Below are 16754 nucleotides of genomic sequence, written 5' to 3' on the forward strand. Positions count from 1 at the left end.
CCCTCACCTCTTTGGTGTAATGCAGGTCCCCCAAGAGCCTCCCTGCTAGGCCAGCCCCAGATCGCGATTCCAGCTCGCCTTGGAGCTCCATCAGCACCCACTCCGCTAGACCTCCAACCCCATCCCTGCAAGGAAAAGACGAGGAAGGGAAGAGCTATTATAGGTCACGAAGTGTAGCAAAGAGATCATTCCCGACCAACACCGCTAGAAGCCAGTGCTTACTCACCGGGACACGACCAGTTGCACCATCGTCCCACGGTTCCTCTGCAACAAGGAGAACAGGGGTTTGAAAGCAGGGTGAGAACGGGCAAGACCCAGATTCCCCCTCGTTCACTCCAGCGGGGCTCCCGGCCCAGAGGCAGCTAAGGGGCAGTCCCCCACCCCCCAGCAGTGCCAATCTCGGGCGGAGATCCCCCTTTCCTACGAAGACCCGCCCGCGGGCTCCCCTCTTCCAGGCCTGCGATGCTGAGGGCGGTGGCCAGTCCGGTAGCCTCAGGCGAGCAAACTGACGCAGCCGCAGCATCCAGCAAATAGGGCGAGCCGCTTCCCTGTGCTTGTTCCAAGGACAGGAACTCTGCACGCGCTGAGAGTCACCCTCATCCCTGGGCGCCGGGGGATCCAGAAACTCCGCGCCCCGGCGCCTCTGATGGAGCGGCACTCTGCACGTGCTGAAGAGCGCGCTCGCCGCGTTTCTTTCTCTCTTCAGCTCCGCCACGCACCTCACTCAGAATCTCCCGAACCTCCCGCCTCGCCGAAGCCCCGGAAGTCCCTCCCCTCGCCCCTAGATGACTTCCGCTTCCGGGCTTAGAGGGGCGGCGCGCACGTGGAAACCGGGCTCGCTTCGCTCTGCCTCCGCGCTCTCCGGACGCTCGACCGGTGCTATTCCCTGCCTGCCATGGATGAGTTCGAGGTGCACCGCGCACGGCTCTTCGCCTTTGTGCCGTCCGGGATCCGGTGCGTGGCTGCGTCCCGCCCTTCTCACCACCGCTTGGCCGTGGGCCGCCTCGACGGCTCCCTCGAGATCTACGACCTGCAGGCCAACATGTTCCAGGAGAAGGTGACTCTGGCTCCCCAGTGGTTGGCACTCAGGGGTAGACTGCCCGTGCACATGAGGGCTCCACCTGGCACCCATTTGACAGGTCTCCACCTCTGTGAGCTTTTAATGGCATCTTAGCCATTGTCTGACCCCAGATCTTGTGGCCTTGAATTCCACAAGCTAGTTCTCTCCTCCGTGAAGTAATACTAGCTTATCCAGACACAGCTGAGCTCACAGTGACAGACAGCCCTATGGCTCCACTGAGGCTGGGAATTGGAGCCCCAAAGAATTGTTTCCCTGGGGGATGCCCTGGCTAAACAGCTATTTGCTGGGCATTCTTTGGGGCACGAGGTTGGGTGGCACACTGACTCACCAAGCCTCTCTGTACTTTACTTCTGTAATCAGGAGGTATATCAGTGTTTGGGGTTTCTGCCTGCAAAGTTCTCCAGTCTGAGCCCAGCACAGGTTCATCCTGTGTGTGATTCCTCCCAGCTAAAGTTTGTGTATGTGTGTTAAAAGGAGGCTATTGACACCCAAAGCCTACGAGAGAAACCTTTCCTTAAACCAGAAAACTGTTCAGGATTGCCTCTTGGTTTAGGGGCCCTTCACCTTCCCCTTACCTATGACTTATCTCTCCAGATCATTGCTGGCCACGATACGAGGATCCCAGAGGCGCTCTGCTGGACAGCAGGAGACCGGCTCTTTGGTGCAGGTCTCAGTGGGGAAATTGTTGAATACAACTTGGAGAAGCAGAATGTCAAATATTCGTTGGATGCTTTTGGAGGTCCTATCTGGAGCATGGTGGCTGATCCAACTGGGACTCAATTGGCGGTAGGTGCCCCTAGTATCCCAGAGAGGGGCAGCTTGAAAATGTGGTAATGAAGTCTTGTGCTAGCAAGAGAACATCCCTTAGAGGAGGGAATAGCACTTCATGATTTAGAACAATAAGCGGTGTAGATTCAGGTAAGTAGCCGTGTTGGTCTGACACAGTCAAAATATATTTAAAAAAAAATGTCCAGTAGCACTTTAGAGACCAACTAAGTTTGTTCTTGGTATAAGCTTTCATGTGCATCTGAAGTATCTGAAGAAGTGTATCTGAAGAAGTATGCATACACACGAAAACTTATACCAAGGACAAACTTAGCTGGTCTCTAAAATGCTACTGGACAATTTTATTTTATTTTTGTATATTTCAATAAGGAATATTTTACGACATCTATAGGTGATGCAAAACCAGAAAGCTAGCCAGCTTCTCAGAAGGCAGTGATAAAACCCCAAATGATTTTAATAGAATGGAATACTGGGGGGGGGAATTCTGGGGAAATGTGTTTAAATAAATATATTTTATTGCAAGGCAGACAGTCCACATCACCCCAGGACTGGGTGTACTTAGTTTGTTAGCTTGTATAGTCACAATATTTTGCAAATTAGAAACAAAGAACTCATAGCACATCCATTAACTGCTGCAAGAACAACTATTGCCAGGACATGAAAATCATTGCAATTATTAACTATGGACCAATGGTATAATGCAATTTAACAAACAGCATTATTGGAAAAATTGACAAAAAAAATTGAAGTAGCAAGAGGCCAAAAGAAGCACAACAATTTTTTATCAGTATGGTATGACTTTATTGATTACACAAATAATGAGGCATATGGTACAACTGATTAACAGCACAGTCTGGTGTGCATTAAGTACATATTTTAATTTTCACCTCCCCTGCCTCCCTTTCCTATAAATTCCTATAAATTCTAATTGTTATTAATACAAAATACCTTTTACTTTTGGTCACCAATCTAAGCAATGCACTTTACTATAAATCATTTGATATCTGTAATAACTAGTAATTTTGGTATATACACTTTGACAGGAGGGTTTATTTCACATGCACATTAGGAGAAGCTTATTGACAGTTAGTGCAGTTTGACAATTGGATCAATTACCTGCAGGGGTGGGCACTCCCTTGTCTCGGGTGTCTTCCAACAGGGGCTAGACAGCCATCTCTCTCTAGGGGATGCTCCTGCTCTCTGGATTTCCAACATCAATCAGGGGTTTGGATTAAACAGCTTATAAAGCTCCCTCCAGCTCTTCAATTTTCTGCATTTCATTCTCTTCTCCACTCAATGTCCTGCTTCCTGAGGCTTAAATTCTTTCCTTGTGAGTAGTAAGGTGCTTCTCCAGCACCAGCTTGGCCTCTGTTTCTGTGTTTGTGTCGTAGTTTGGTCAGTCAGAGCTCAAATTATTGGGCAAAGCCCTGGACTCTTGGCTGTCTACCAGACAGGATTCTGAACAGGCTACTGACCCTCTCTCTTGTTCTTGCAGCTTGGCTGTGATGATGGAACCATTAAGCTCTTCAACATCTTACCAGATAGAATCGAGTTTGAGAGGCAGCTGGACCGACAGAAAGGTTGGTTGTGGGTGGGGGTGCATGTGGGGGTCATGATGACCAACAGGATGAGCTCTGAGTCCATGTGCAGGAGGGGTAAAGGTAAAGGGACTCCTGACCATTCTGTCCAGTCGTGACTGACTCTGGGGTTGAGGTGCTCATCTCACTTTACTGGCCGAGGGAGCTGGTATACAGCTACTGGGTCATGTGGCCAGCAGGACTAAGCCACTTCTGGAGAACCAGAGCAGCACATGGAAACGCCGTTTACCTTCCCGCCGGAGCGGTACCTATTGACATGCTTTCAAACTGCTAGGTTGGCAGGAGCAGGGACCAAGCAACGGGAGCTCACCCCGTTGTGGGGATTCAAACTGCCAACCTTCTGATCGACAAGTCCTAGTCTCTGTGGGTCTCTGTGGTTTAACCCACAGTGCCACCCACATCCCTTGCAGGAGGGGTAGGGAGCCTGATTTCTTGTTGCTTGCAGAGGAAAGCCCCTTCAGGATGCAAGGAGAGCACTTGGCTCAGTGGTAGAGCACATGCTTTGAATGCACAGGGTCCCAAGTTCAGCCCCTGGCATCCCCAGGAAGGGTTGGGAATGTCTGAAATCTTGGAGAGCCTCTGCCTGTCATTTTGTATAGCAAGGACCTATAAAGACCAGTGGTCTGGTTTGGTATAAGGCAGCTTCTTGTATTTGCATGTTCCTCTGAGCCTCACCTAGTGCCCCCACCCCCAAAATGAGTTTGAGTCTTGGTACGTCTTATAACTGAGACTCTCCTCTTCTACCCCACCTTACCTTACAGGACGCACCCTGTCCCTTTCCTGGCATCCATCAGGGACCAAAATCGTAGCTGGCTCCACTAACATCATCCGTGTCTTTGATGTCAAATCAGGTAAGTTCTGGAGTTAGGCATGTTTTATGCTGGGACCAGGAATATGGTGTGTGTCATCAGCTCGTCCAAACAAGCTTCACCTTCATGATTCTGGTCTGTGGTGGCCATTGAGAATCAAGGACTGCACCCTCTTGACTGTGTCCCTACCATACACCCAGGTTCAGTGGCAGGGGAGGGCAATACTGGCTGCCTTGCCCAAAGCTGGTGAACTCCCTTCCATTAGAGAGGGACCCATAATTCAGTGAAAGAGCACATGTTTTGCAATCCAAAGATGTTAGGTTCAATTCCTGGCACCTCCACTTTGATGGCCCATTATGGGTAAGAGCCTCTGCTCTGCCTGGAGAGCAGGGTTTGCCAGCCTTTTGGGGCCTGTGGGCATATTTGCATACTGCAGAAACTATTGCAGGCATCATATACATGCTGTAGCATATTCTGTTGCAGGTGTGGGGAACCTTTAGCCTCCCAGATGTGGCTGAGCTACAACTCCCATCAGCCCCAGCTAGCATGGCCAGTTGCCGGGGGTGATGGGAGTTATACTTCAGCAACATCTGGAGGGCCAGAGTTTCCTCACACCTCTTCTGTTGGCTACAACAGGGTGCTTCTTTCAGTCCTCATTTCAGCAGGAGGAGGAACCCTGGGTAGGCAGAGGTGCACCCACTGGTGCCATGTTGGTGACCCTCACCATAGTGCCTGTAAGCATTTGAGCAAAGGGGCTTTCCTTAAGGCCTTGTAAAGGCCTGCTTGGTTTGGGGTGACTGTTGGCAGCTGAGGCTAAGCAGACCCTGAGTGAGCCTGGTGCCTCCTTTGCAGGCCATGCTGTCCAGCGGATCCTCGTGGACCGGTGCTTCAAAGGGTCCCGCAAGCGGTTGCCTGTGGTAGTGTGGGACATACTCTTCCTTTCGGATGGCACAATTGTCAGCGCGGACTCTGCTGGGAAGGTGCAGTTCTGGGACTCGGAGATGGGGACGCTGCTGTGGAGCCACCCTGTCAGCAAGTCAGCCGTGCTTTGCCTGGCTGGGTCTGAGGTAAGTTGCATGTTAAAGCCAGAGCAGCACTGGGGGGCGGGGGAGGGTGGCAGCGTTCCCAAGCAGCCTTTGCCAACTGTGGCGCTGATGGGAGCCGTAGTCCACCAGATCTGGAGGATCCCAGGTTGGCGTAGGTTGCTCTTGAACTCTTGGCCCTGTGATGATATGATGCTAGCTATCAGAAATTCATTTAAATCAAGACTTTGTGGCAGATAAAAGCACTTTGTGTGTTATCCAGAGCCTCTAAAAACCTGAGTGTGTATATGTGGCCATTCAGGGAAATGACATTGTTCTGTGCTGAATCTGAGCTTGACTGGGACATCCAGCTGACCAGTGTTGGTGGCCAGGAGGCTGAGCTTGATGGATCTATGGTCTGAGCCAACATGGCAGCCCTTGGTCTGTGTTTTGTGACTTCAGTGTGCTTCAGTTCACTTATTTTCATTGCATGAGGTTCTGCATCGACCTGTTCTCTGCCATTAATACTTCCTCCCTGCAAACCTTTAGCTTGCCCAACTTTTTCCACAGGCAGAAGACAGTATTTTGGTTGGCACTTCGGAGGGGATGGTATATCAGTTCCAGCTGCTACCGGTTAAGCTAGACAGTGCTGAGCTCCAGTGGGTGCGAACAAGGCCCTTTAAGCACCACACCCATGATGTGCGGACAGTAGCACATCTTGCAACAACATTCATCTCTGGAGGTAGAGTTCACTGCAATCGTGTGTGTGTGTGTGTGTGTGTGTTTGATTGCTTTGTGGTAAAGTACCTGCTTTGCATACAGAAGTTCATGGGTTCCATCCCCAGATGCCCATTTAAAAAGGACCACATAGGTAGGAGGTGATGGGAAAGGCCTCCCTCTTCCTCCTGAGACCAAGTCAAAGTAGACAACATTGGTCCAAGTCACTGGTCTTCAACTAATGGGTCACTGTCTGATCCAAGGTGGGTCACAACACGAGCACTTCCACTATGCAAATACAGTGGTACCTCTGGATGCGAACAGGATCCATTCTGGAGCCCCGTTCACATCCTGAAGCGAACGTAAGATGCGCGTGCGCGTGCGTGGGTCGCGTTTCACCGTGCATGCACGTGACGTCATTTTGAGCAGTGGCGTAGCGTGGGGGGTGCAGGGGGTGCCAGCCGCACCGGGCGCAACATTTTGGGGGGCGCACTCGCAGCTCTCTGCCCCTACCTGGCTCACTCTCTCTCTCTCACAGTGCTGGCTCTGCGAATCCGAGCTGCCGGGTCGCCGCCCACTGTGCGGAGCGGAGAGAGAGTGAGGGAGGGACTATCTGGGGGAGGGACAGTGCAGCAAGCTTCGGGCTGCGCAGGGCTCTTCCGACGGCGCCGAGCCCTTCGCGGAGGCTGCGTCGCCCGTACTTCAGAAAGCGGTGCGTGAAGTTTCTCCGCAGCGGCCAGCCGGCCCCGGAGCACGTGCAGAGCGCCGATTCCCCCTGGGCGATCCCGGCCGGCCGTCCAGTCGGTGACAGCGCCGGCGCCGCGCTCCTTCCTCCCCGCGAGAGCCCCGTCGAGGGAGGCTGGTCCTCCGAGCCAGGCACGGCCGAGTGCACCTGCCCGCCTCCTCCCGGCCATCGGGGGAGGGACCCAGGACGGGGAGCCACCCCGGGCGGAGGCGGAGTCGCGCAGGGGAAAGGCCACCCGCGCTCTCCGCGGCCCTCTGTACATGCTCGCGGGTGCCGCGGCCTCGCTCCTCCAACGAAAACCAGATCCAGGGAAGGAAGCCCCGCGCAGCTGAGAAAGTGGCTCTGCGAGCATGTGCAGAGCGCCCGCCCGCCGGGACTGCGCGAGAGAGCCAATGGGCAGCCGGGGGCTCCTTCAAGGGGGCCCGAATCTGGAGACTGCAGGCGAAGCCTCCCCAATGCCCAAAGGGCGAGGCTGATTTTAGTACTATAAAAATCCAAGGCTCCTAGCCCACCCTCCGCTCTCAGTTTTTAATGGCCCGATGCCTGTAAGCCGCCCTTTGATGGACTTTGAAACCCTCAAAGGGGGCGAGGGAGCAATATTTCCAATCAATCAACAGCCCACCTGAAAAGGAGGGGGAGAATAATCTGCCTCCCTCCCGCGATGGGAGAACTGGCAAAGGTTCCTTCTGCTTTAACTGAATTAGATTATAAAGGGGGGGTGTGTTGCAGTGCCGTAGCATGGGGGGTGCAGGTGGGGGCCGGCCGCACCGGGCGCAACATCTGGGGGTTAGGGTTAGGGGGCGCAAATCCAGGGTTAGGGGGCGCAAATTACTTGCCTTGCCCCGGGTGCTGACAACCCACGCTACGCCACTGATTTTGAGTGTCTGTGCATGTACAAGCAGTGAAACCCGGAAGTAACACGCTCCGTTACTTTCGGGTAACCGTGGAGCGCAACCTGAAAATATTTAAGCTGAATTGTATTCATCCCGAGGTATGACTGTATATGGCAAAAGATTAAGGAATTGGTCCCCAAAACATATTTGGGTTAAAAGCAGGTTCTTGGTCTGAGAAGGTTGAAAACGACTGGTCTAGGAGAACCAGTAGTCTGATCTGATGTGTGCACATACCGCCTATAGAGGGTGCTGTGATCTGTTGCATCTTGACCTGATTTGCATCCCCATTTATTTATTTATTTATTTATTTAATTTATATCCCAGTTTTTGCTCCCAAGTTGCTCAAGGTGGTGCATCTGGTTCTCCTCATTTAATCCTCACAACAACCCTGTGAGGTAGGTTAGGCTAAAAGATAGTGACTGACTGAAGGCTACCCAGCGATCTTTATGGCCGAGTGGGGATTTGTAACCACTATACCAACCTGGCTTTTTCCCTTCTCATTTAGGTCTGGACGGGGAACTTGTGATCCGACAATTCATGGAGAATTTGGATCCCAAGTCTCATGAATCTACCCTCCAGAGAATCACCTTCCCTCACGTGAGTAGCGGGATTGGCGCCTGCTATCTAGCAATGCCTTCTCTTCTCACAGATGGCTTCTCATAGCTTCTTCCTTCCTGCAGTGGTCCTGTGCACTAGAAGGACTCAGGGGCAAGCCATGCAAACTCTGCTCCCCCACCCCACTTCTCACCTGCCACTTCTTTTCCCTCTTGCAGAGGTGCCTTGTCTCCTGTGCCCGGATAGCCCGCCTCCTCCTCTTCCAATACCCGAAACATCTGGAGCTTTGGCGACTTGGAGCCACCAACACAGCAGGTGAGAGCAAACTTTGCTTTCAGAGCCTTGATGGTGTTTGAGGTGCCCCTAGAGGAGACATGTTCCTTGGTCACCTGGGCCTGTGAAGAGCTTTGGGCTGCTGGGAAGCTTGGCAGTCCCCTCACATATTAGGACATCCTAGAGAGACTTGATGTGTAAAGATGCTCTTGGTTCTTGTTCCAGGAAAGGCTGGTGAAGTCCTGCCTGTCTCCTGTCCCCCAGAACACCTTCTCCAGCTCAAGGCCAAGGTGAGGGAGCCATGATTTCTTGTCCCCTCTTGATTGTGGATGCTTCAGATTCTCAGCATGCCCCGTGGGCATGAATTGTGCAGGAAATATCTCCACTTCAGATACAAACACTTTTGTGCAAAAGCAGGCTATGGGCTTTTTTTTTAGCATTAGAACAAAGAGGAGACAGTCTCTTGTGCTCCCTGAAATAAGATGTTTATTTAGCTTAATGCATTTCAGAGTTGAGCCTGCAAATGCTTGCAAATGCCTTGAACCTTAAAGAGACTTCTTCTGGACACCTGAACTGAAAAGAGCTTCAAAAAATCTACAAGACTTTCTGGATACAGAAATAAAGAAAACATCTTACAGCATCATAGTTTGAAACTGCTTTTAGTTCAGGCATACTGTACAGAGTAAGTTTTTGTTTCTTTAAGGATCAAGGAATTTACAAGCATTCACAGCTCCTGGTGAAGGAGTTTCAACTCTGAAACACGTTGAACTAAATAAACATCGTATGTCAGGAAGCACAAGAGACTGTCTCTTGCCTGTTCAGCTGACCCTGGTGCTTCCCCCTCTGCTTTTCTGCTTGCTATGGTTCCCCTACATCTTCTTAACTGTAGTTGTTCCCAAGCCAACTCAAGGCAATCTTGCAACATGTTGATTTTGCTGAGTCTCCAGAGGTAGCAAGTCCCACCGTTTCATTTCTCTTAGTCCCCTGTATCTTTTTGGAGGAACCTAGCTCAGCTTCTCCCTTCATTTGGATTCCTTCCTAGGACCCTGAGCACATTGCCAGCAGCTGCGTCTCACCCTGTGGCTCCTGGATTGCCTACTCCACAACTTCCAGGTTCTATCTGCACCAGGTCCAGCTCAGCAGCGACCATATTGCTATCAAGAGGGTGAGTGAGAATTCTGCAGGGTGGAGACTCTGGCCTGGGTGTTCTGGTCTGGGGCATGCTAGAGCATCATCCGGGAAAGCTGAATGTTGGGAGATTCTGGACAGACAAAAGGAAGAACTTCTTCACACAGGGCATAGGTAGATGATGGAGTTGGCTGCCGCAGGTTGTAGTAATGGCCAATAACTTGCATGGTTTCAAAGGGGGATCAGTCAGATCTGTGTAGGATAAGGCTATGAATGGCTACTAGCTATGATGACTGTGCACATGACACCCCCCCCCCAAGTATTGGAGGCAGTCTACCTTTGAAGGCATATTGCTGGGGATTATGAGCAAGGAATGTTGCACTTGGTCCTGCTTGTGGTCTTCTTCCCTTTGGGGCATCTGATTGGCCCCTGAGAGAACAGGAGGCTGGACTAGGTGGGCTGACCCAGCTCTAGGACTCTTAGTTATTTATTTTATTTCAGCAATTTAGATACAGCTTAAGTACAGTAGTCTCTAAGCAGTTTACACGGATGCAATCCAAAAAAAGGTAAAAATCAGATTAAATGATAAAATTATTATGTTCTTTTAAGATTTTGTAACTTACTCTTATAAGTTGATGGAAGGAACAGGAAATGCTTTTCTAGACTTTTCCAAGTGAGCCTCCTTGGGGGAAAGGGGGTTGGGAGAGGGTGAGGTGGGGCCTCAGGGTAGAACTGGCCACACTGACCCTTAACCCTTGCCTTCCCAAAGGTTACTAAGATTCCAAAGGGGATTCGCTCAGCCCACCACCTCCTTTTCTCTGAGGACTCCACCAGGCTCTTTGTGGCATCGGACCAAGGTTCTGTGCACATCCTCAAGCTCTTGCAGTCAGGAGTCTGCAAACACCTGCACATCCTCTGCCCTAGCTCAGGTAAGATTGGCTTTTTGGAGAGCAGGACATACTTACCAGCACTGGGATTAGGGCAGATGAGTGGCTTTTGAAGTGACATTTTAAAGTGAAGCCAGGGTAAAAAAATGTCTGTAGATACACACATTCATACACATGCATTTAAAACTTTTGAAACCCACTTTCCTCATGCAGAGACGTCAGAAGCTGCATACCTGCTGGCGGCTAGTGCCAACGGCCAGTGGTTAGCTGCAGCTAGTGGTGATCGGGCAGTCAACATCTACAACTTGGAAGATGCCAAGGTGAGCCAAGCAGAACCTGCCTGCAGTGGTGAGAGGTTGAACCTGCTTGGTCTGAAAAAGTGAAGCAGGTTCATCAGGTCTCTTTGCTGCATCCTCACCATGAGGGTGGTTGAGAGTTCTGAGAGCCTTCTGGGCTCCTGCTGTGCAATGATACGGCCCCAGATGAAGGGAAGGGGGCAGCCTGGGCCACCTGGGTGGGAGGAAGCCTTGGTGAACCCCACTGTCTCTCTCTCTCTTATCCAGCCTCATTGCACGGTGCCTGCATATGACTGCCCGGTGACTGCTTTGGCCATTCACCCAGGGACCAATAATGTTGTGATCGTCCACTCAGATCAGCAGGTAAGACCTTCACAGCCAACTTCACCTCCCAAGCCTCACTAGGCACACAGAGAATCCTGGGGGAGGGGGGGAGAAGTTTGCTCCATTTGTGTGCACAAGAGTTTTGCCCCCACTATTGCAGTCAGTCCCAATTGCTCACAAGGAGGATAGTGGTGGGAAGAACCTGGGAATCGTTTCCCTGGTACAAGTGTAGGGACCGCCAGCAGTGTAAGTTCTGGATCCAAGGCAGGTGAAATGTCTTGTTTCCACTGGAGAGGTTACTTTGCTCTTTGCTTATTATTGTGTATGTAGCCCACCCTTCACCAAAGGGTCCCAGAGCGGCTTAGAGAAATATTACAGGCAGGTGCTGCTTGGGGGCTTCCCTTTGGGGCAGCTGTTTGGTTGCTGTGAGAACAGGATGCTGGACTAGGTGGGCCCCCTTTGGCCTGATCCAGCAGTCAGGCTCTGTTAAGTTCACAATTAAAAACAAATGCAGCTTGCCGTTCAAACAATAAAACAGAACCACAAAACAGTGATGTCAAAATAACAGAAGTCAGCATAGAACTACAGCACATAGCGATGCAGGAGGAGGGAAGATGTCTACTCAGCCAAAGGCCTCCTGGGTCAAGTGATGTGTCCTAACTAATCAATTAAAAGCATGCAGTGCACAGAGGGGAGGGCATTCCACAACCTGGGAGCCACTACAGGGAAAGCCCTTTCAATGACTGCCCCCTCGAAAGCCTCTCTTCTGATCATCCACCAGAGTGACCAAGGTAGTTTTGGTGCTGTATCTGGGTGTGAAGCCTGATTAAGTGTGTCTAGATCAATATTATTTGCAGTTCTGCAACAAAAACCAGTTCTTTGCTATTATGATTGAAGGCGAGCTACAGGCCAGGGTGTTTCTGTTCCAGGGAAGTCCAAAATTTGGCATCCCGGGGGTGGCGGGGGAGATTCACTTTTTTCCCCCCCTATGATCCATCTCTAGGGTAACCTTTGCCAACCAGAAGTTTTAAACTACAGTTCCCATCAGCCCAAGGCAACACAGCTGGGCAGCTCCAGCATCTTGTGGCCATGCTGCCTGGGGCAGATGGGGGTTGTACCCCAAAATCTCTGCAAGGCACCAACTGGTGAAGCTTGATGTCGTGCTTTATGGGGCTGAGCCCCTGCTTAACAGAGCTGCTGCTCCAACCCTCTGTTGTTTGTCTTCCTCTTTCCTAGATGTTTGAGTTCAGCATCACCAACAAAGAATACACCCCCTGGAGCCGGAAGATACAGAAGCTCGGGCTGCCCAAGCATTGGCAGAAACGGGAGACACCCATCACCCACATTGCCTTCAGCCCCCGGCAGGCCTCCCACATTCTGCTGCATGACACATTCATGTTCTGCATCCTGGATAGGTCCATGGTGAGGAAGGTTCCATCCCCAGACCATTGGCAATTTGCCACACAAGGGTGCACATCACCTCCTGTTGTCTGAGCCACTGGTCACACCCAGCCCATTCCTAGACTTGTCTGCAAGGGTACCAGGGCGAGGAATGCCCAAAAGCTCAGTGGCAGAGCGCGTGCTTTGCATTACAAGAGGATCAGGTGGCAGGTACTGAGAGGTCTTGCTTTGGTCGGCCCTCACCTGGAGTCGCTGTGTCCCATTCTTGGACACCACAATTTGCTACAGAAAGATGGAATGTGACAGAGGAGAGTGGTGAAAGTGGCGAGGGGCCTGGAGAAAGTCCTTTGAGGAAAGCGCTGGGAAGGGCTGGTGTAGAGTGGGGAAGATTTTCCATTCAGAGTAGGTGATCCACCAAACCAATGGGTTCAAATGTCAAGGAAGAGGATTTAGGTCACATCCACACCATACATGGCTTCCCCCAAATATTTTTAATTTTCTGCTCGCAGACCAGCAATTCCCAGCAATCTTCACAAACTACAGTTCCCAGGATTCTTGGGGAGGGGGGAAGCCACATGGTTTAAATGTGCTTGAAGGATATGGTGTTGATGTTCTTTCAGCTAAATGTTAGGAAGGGCATCCTAGCAGTGGGTGGTATTAAACACTAGTCCTACTCATAGGTACACTAAGTTAATGGACATGACTAATCTAGGTATGTCTACTCATGAGTTGAATACCACCCAGTTAGAGCTGTTTGGAACCAGCAGGGAGGTAGCAGGCTCTCCTTCATTACAGGTTTTTATGCAGAGGCTGGATGGAAACCTGTCAAGGATGCCAAGGGCATGGCTTTCCTGCATCCTCAGAGGGTTGGACGATGACCTTTTGAGCTCCCTTCCAACTTTTATGATTCTGTATGCCCAAGACCCTGGAGAGCTGCTGCCAATCATAATAGACAGGTGGACCATCAGTTAGAATAAGGGACCATCACAGGTTCAAACATCACCTCTGGGTCAGTGATGGCACATCCATTTTGTCCTGGTAGGGAGATTTCTGTAGGTTGCAATCATGGAAGTTTGAGGGGAGGTGGGGGCGCAAAGCTGGCTGACATGTCTAAGAAAGGCTCCGGGAGTCTGGAGATGATTACAGATTGCTCCAGCTCATAATACAATAGGTAGACCTGGAGGCTGCTTCCAGCAGGGGGACTTAGCTGGGTCATTTTTGTCCTGGCAGAGAGTGCAACACAGCTCCGAGGCAAATTAGCTGCACTGCTTGTTCTCCACAGCTTTGTGAAACGGGATATGATCTGAAACATCTGTGAAGCTGACAACCACAGCTTCCCTGTGCCCTCAGTAACATTGCCTTTTCTCTCTCCAGTCGCAGCCTGATGACTCTGCCTTCTTGAATGACCAGCAGTCCCATGCACAGTTCTCCAAGGTTGCTCCCTGTGGCTCCAGGCCCTTCAAGTTCTGCAGAAAGTACCAGGTTCGTCTTTGTGCATCTGCACCCCACCCCACTGGACCCAGGAGAGGCAAAAGGAAACACTCCCCCCCCCCCCAACACAGTGCATGGTTCAGGGGTGCAGGGAGCTGCCATCAGGTCTGGAGCTGGCTGAGAGGACTCTGAAAGTGGGTTTTACAAATCCATGGAGAAACGTTTGGGGAGTACCAGCAATGCTCTGACCAGGGTGCTGGCATGGTTGAAGGCTAACCCTGGCCTGACCAGAAGCAGAGTGCTTCGAGCCTCAAAACAGCCCTGCTGGACCAGACCAAAGGAGACAATTTAGCCCATTGTCCTGTTCTCACAGCGACCAACTAGTTGCTCCAAAGGGAAGCCCACAAGCAGGACCTGAGTGCAACAGCAGCCCTCTCCCCTTATGGTTCCCAGCAGCAGGCATTATTCAGAAGGATATTGCCTCTGACAGTGGATGGAGAACATAGCCTTATTCTCTTCCATGAATTTGCCTACTTCTCTTTTAAAGCCAGGCACGTTGGGGCCATCACTACTCCAAGCCATGCTCTGGTTGGCTTGGCAATGAAGCTGGTGCCTCTGGGCCAGAGAGAGGTGCATCTGTGGCAGGGAAGTACAGCTTCATTGCCAAGGCCGCAGAGCTGTTTCCTCTGTTGCTAGAAAATCCAGGTGTCCCATAAGGAGCAGGGCTGCTGTTAAGCCTGCCAGCCTATTTTTCAAATCCCAAGTAGCCACACGGCACAAGGAGGGGTGTGTCAGTCCCACATTACACTGAGCACAATGAGAGAGCAATAAATGCTGGAAACAACAGGCATCATAAGCCCACTGCCTTTGATTTATTGAACAAGGGTGGCAGAGGCAAAAAGGGTGAGTGTGGCAAGACTCTATCTCCAACACAGGGGGGAGAAGTCTCCCAGTGGCTACTAAAAGCACCATCCTTCCTGTTCAGAGGCAGCTTGTTGCTTAACACCAGGGAGTATCAACAGAGAAGCTGAGAGGCATTTGATTGACCGCTGTAGGCTATAGGATGCCAGAGTAGATGGCTTCCCTTGGTCTGATTCAACAGGGCTCTCTTTAGGTATTGATGCAAGTGTCCTGGAATGGCTGTGAGAAGGGCTTTTGCTGCTGGCCTATCTGGGCAGCTGATATTTTGTAGCATGAAAATATTTGCATGTCCACAGGCAACATGTGTTGGGCACAAGATGACACCCTATCTTGAACCCATTCTGTCCAAAGGTTGCCAACTGCCAACCTCTGCTTATTCTAACTCCTCCTTTCTTCTTCCCCCTGGCAGCCGTTGCTGTTTGTGGACCTGTTGGAGAAGAATTGCCTGGTGGTGGTGGAGCGGTCTCTGGCAGACATCAAGGCGCAGCTGCCCCCGCCTGTCTATCTAAAGAAGTTTGGCACGTAAAGGCACCTGTCCCAGCCCTGCCATGGCTGTGGCTGTTCCATGCAAGGACTGTCAAGCAGGAAAAGAGCGAAAACCTGCAAGGCGGCAGTGTTGCCCTCCCAACTGCGATAGTCCAGGGAAGCAACAGCTCAGGTGGGCTGAAAGCATCCCCTCTCCTCCTCCTCCTCCCTTCTGATCCAAAGCAAGTGAATGACTGGAGAGACAACCAGCAGGTCTTGGGAACCCGGCCAACTCCCATGCCTCCTTCCTCCTCCCCTCCTCTGGGCCCTTGAGCTCGCTCCTTTCCTCCGCAGCGTTATCAGGCTGACGAAGTTGGCTTTGACCTTGGGATCTAGGCTGGAATGAATGTTCTTCTCAGTCAATGATTAACCTCCAAGATACCAGCAAAGACTCCACAAGTAGCTTTGAACCTGAATGGGTGGAAGTCAGCAGAAGGGGCCAGGCTGCTATGGAAGAGACTCGTCTGCCGGTGCCTTTGTTTGTCCCTTTTTAATAATAAAAGAGAGTACTTGGCAATTGTACAGGGCTTTTGAGTGTTCAAAGTGCTTCAACCACCTTACACAATGCCCCTTGGAAGGTGGGTCAGTATCGCTGAAGGTGAGACAGAGGAGGCCAGTCTTGCACCGCCGTGGCAAGATTTGAAATGGGGGACTTGCTAACTTTTTTCACTCAATTTCTTGGCTGCTGCACAGGCTGAGCATGTATTAGAGCGAGTGTTCTTGCAGGTGTCCTCCCCAGTCTCGGTCTACCATGTGCCTGTCTCTGCTCCTCCAAATGGCTATGGTGGCAGCAAATTCTAGTACTCTCCCAGACTAGGCAAACTGGTTTCAGCCCCATCAAGCAGAAACCATGAGTCCAGCCAGTGGGGAAGAACAGTGCTTTGCCTGACCTTGACGTCTGTGTTTCCCCTGAAGTGGGGGCAGTGATGGTCCTAGGTTTCCAGAATTCCTGAGGGGGTGAGAAGGAAGTGGCTACAGGGCTGAAATGATATATTTTGAGTTTCAGGGTGGGGGTGAGGAGAGAGTAGCGTTATGCTGCTGGGTGAAGCTGTTGGACTGATAGCCTGCTGTGTCCTTCGCTGTAATTGAAATGATCAAAATAAATCTGACTGAAGATGGGCCTGACTCGAGTGCTGTCTCTCTTCCAGCTGTGAGCTTTCCTCCCTCGCCTGTTTTCCTTCATGTTCTTTTCTGGGTGTCAGATGACAGTCTTGTAGTCATGGCACTGTAGTTATTGTTGTATAGATTTATTGCATAGATTGAGCCTGTTTGTTTGTTTTTAAATCCAGTGGCCATTTTGAAGAAAACAAACCATGCTTATTAGATACTGAATTGTTTGTTCTCTTAACACAAGAACATTAC

General features: G+C 51.0%; 2 protein-coding genes across 2 annotated transcripts in view; one reads left to right on the top strand and one right to left on the bottom strand.

The window, feature by feature from the left end:
* Positions 1-792, bottom strand: part of CHTF8 (chromosome transmission fidelity factor 8) — a 2265-nt gene extending 1473 nt beyond the window's left edge. Inside the window, exons 1-3 of the mRNA XM_081872406.1 lie at positions 720-792; positions 227-264; positions 8-125 (exon numbers count right to left, since the gene is read on the bottom strand). Coding sequence (XP_081728532.1) covers positions 8-125; positions 227-249 — 141 coding nt within the window. The 5' untranslated portion in view covers positions 250-264; positions 720-792. The remainder of the gene's footprint in view (positions 1-7; positions 126-226; positions 265-719) is intronic.
* On the top strand, positions 789-16511 carry UTP4 (UTP4 small subunit processome component). The gene is made up of 16 exons (XM_081872392.1): positions 789-1057; positions 1676-1867; positions 3363-3447; positions 4227-4316; positions 5127-5341; positions 5867-6038; positions 8157-8248; positions 8425-8521; positions 8705-8769; positions 9522-9644; positions 10377-10536; positions 10708-10814; positions 11058-11153; positions 12351-12536; positions 13890-13997; positions 15277-16511. The coding sequence occupies exons 1-16, from the start codon at positions 896-898 to the stop codon at positions 15391-15393; spliced, it is 2067 nt and encodes a 688-aa protein (XP_081728518.1). The 5' UTR covers positions 789-895; the 3' UTR covers positions 15394-16511.
* The last annotated feature ends 243 nt before the right edge of the window (positions 16512-16754 follow it).

This window comes from Podarcis erhardii (assembly GCF_964252035.2).
Source record: "Podarcis erhardii genome assembly, chromosome: 7".
In the NCBI taxonomy this organism is placed as follows: domain Eukaryota; kingdom Metazoa; phylum Chordata; class Lepidosauria; order Squamata; family Lacertidae; genus Podarcis; species Podarcis erhardii.

Coding starts and splice junctions, on each gene's coding strand:
- UTP4 (XM_081872392.1), top strand. CDS start 896: ATGGATGAGTTCGAGGTGCACCGCGCACGGCTCTTCGCCTTTGTGCCG. Junction 1,868..3,362: donor CAACTGGGACTCAATTGGCG/GTAGGTGCCCCT, acceptor TTGTTCTTGCAG/CTTGGCTGTGATGATGGAAC. Junction 10,815..11,057: donor ACAACTTGGAAGATGCCAAG/GTGAGCCAAGCA, acceptor TCTCTTATCCAG/CCTCATTGCACGGTGCCTGC.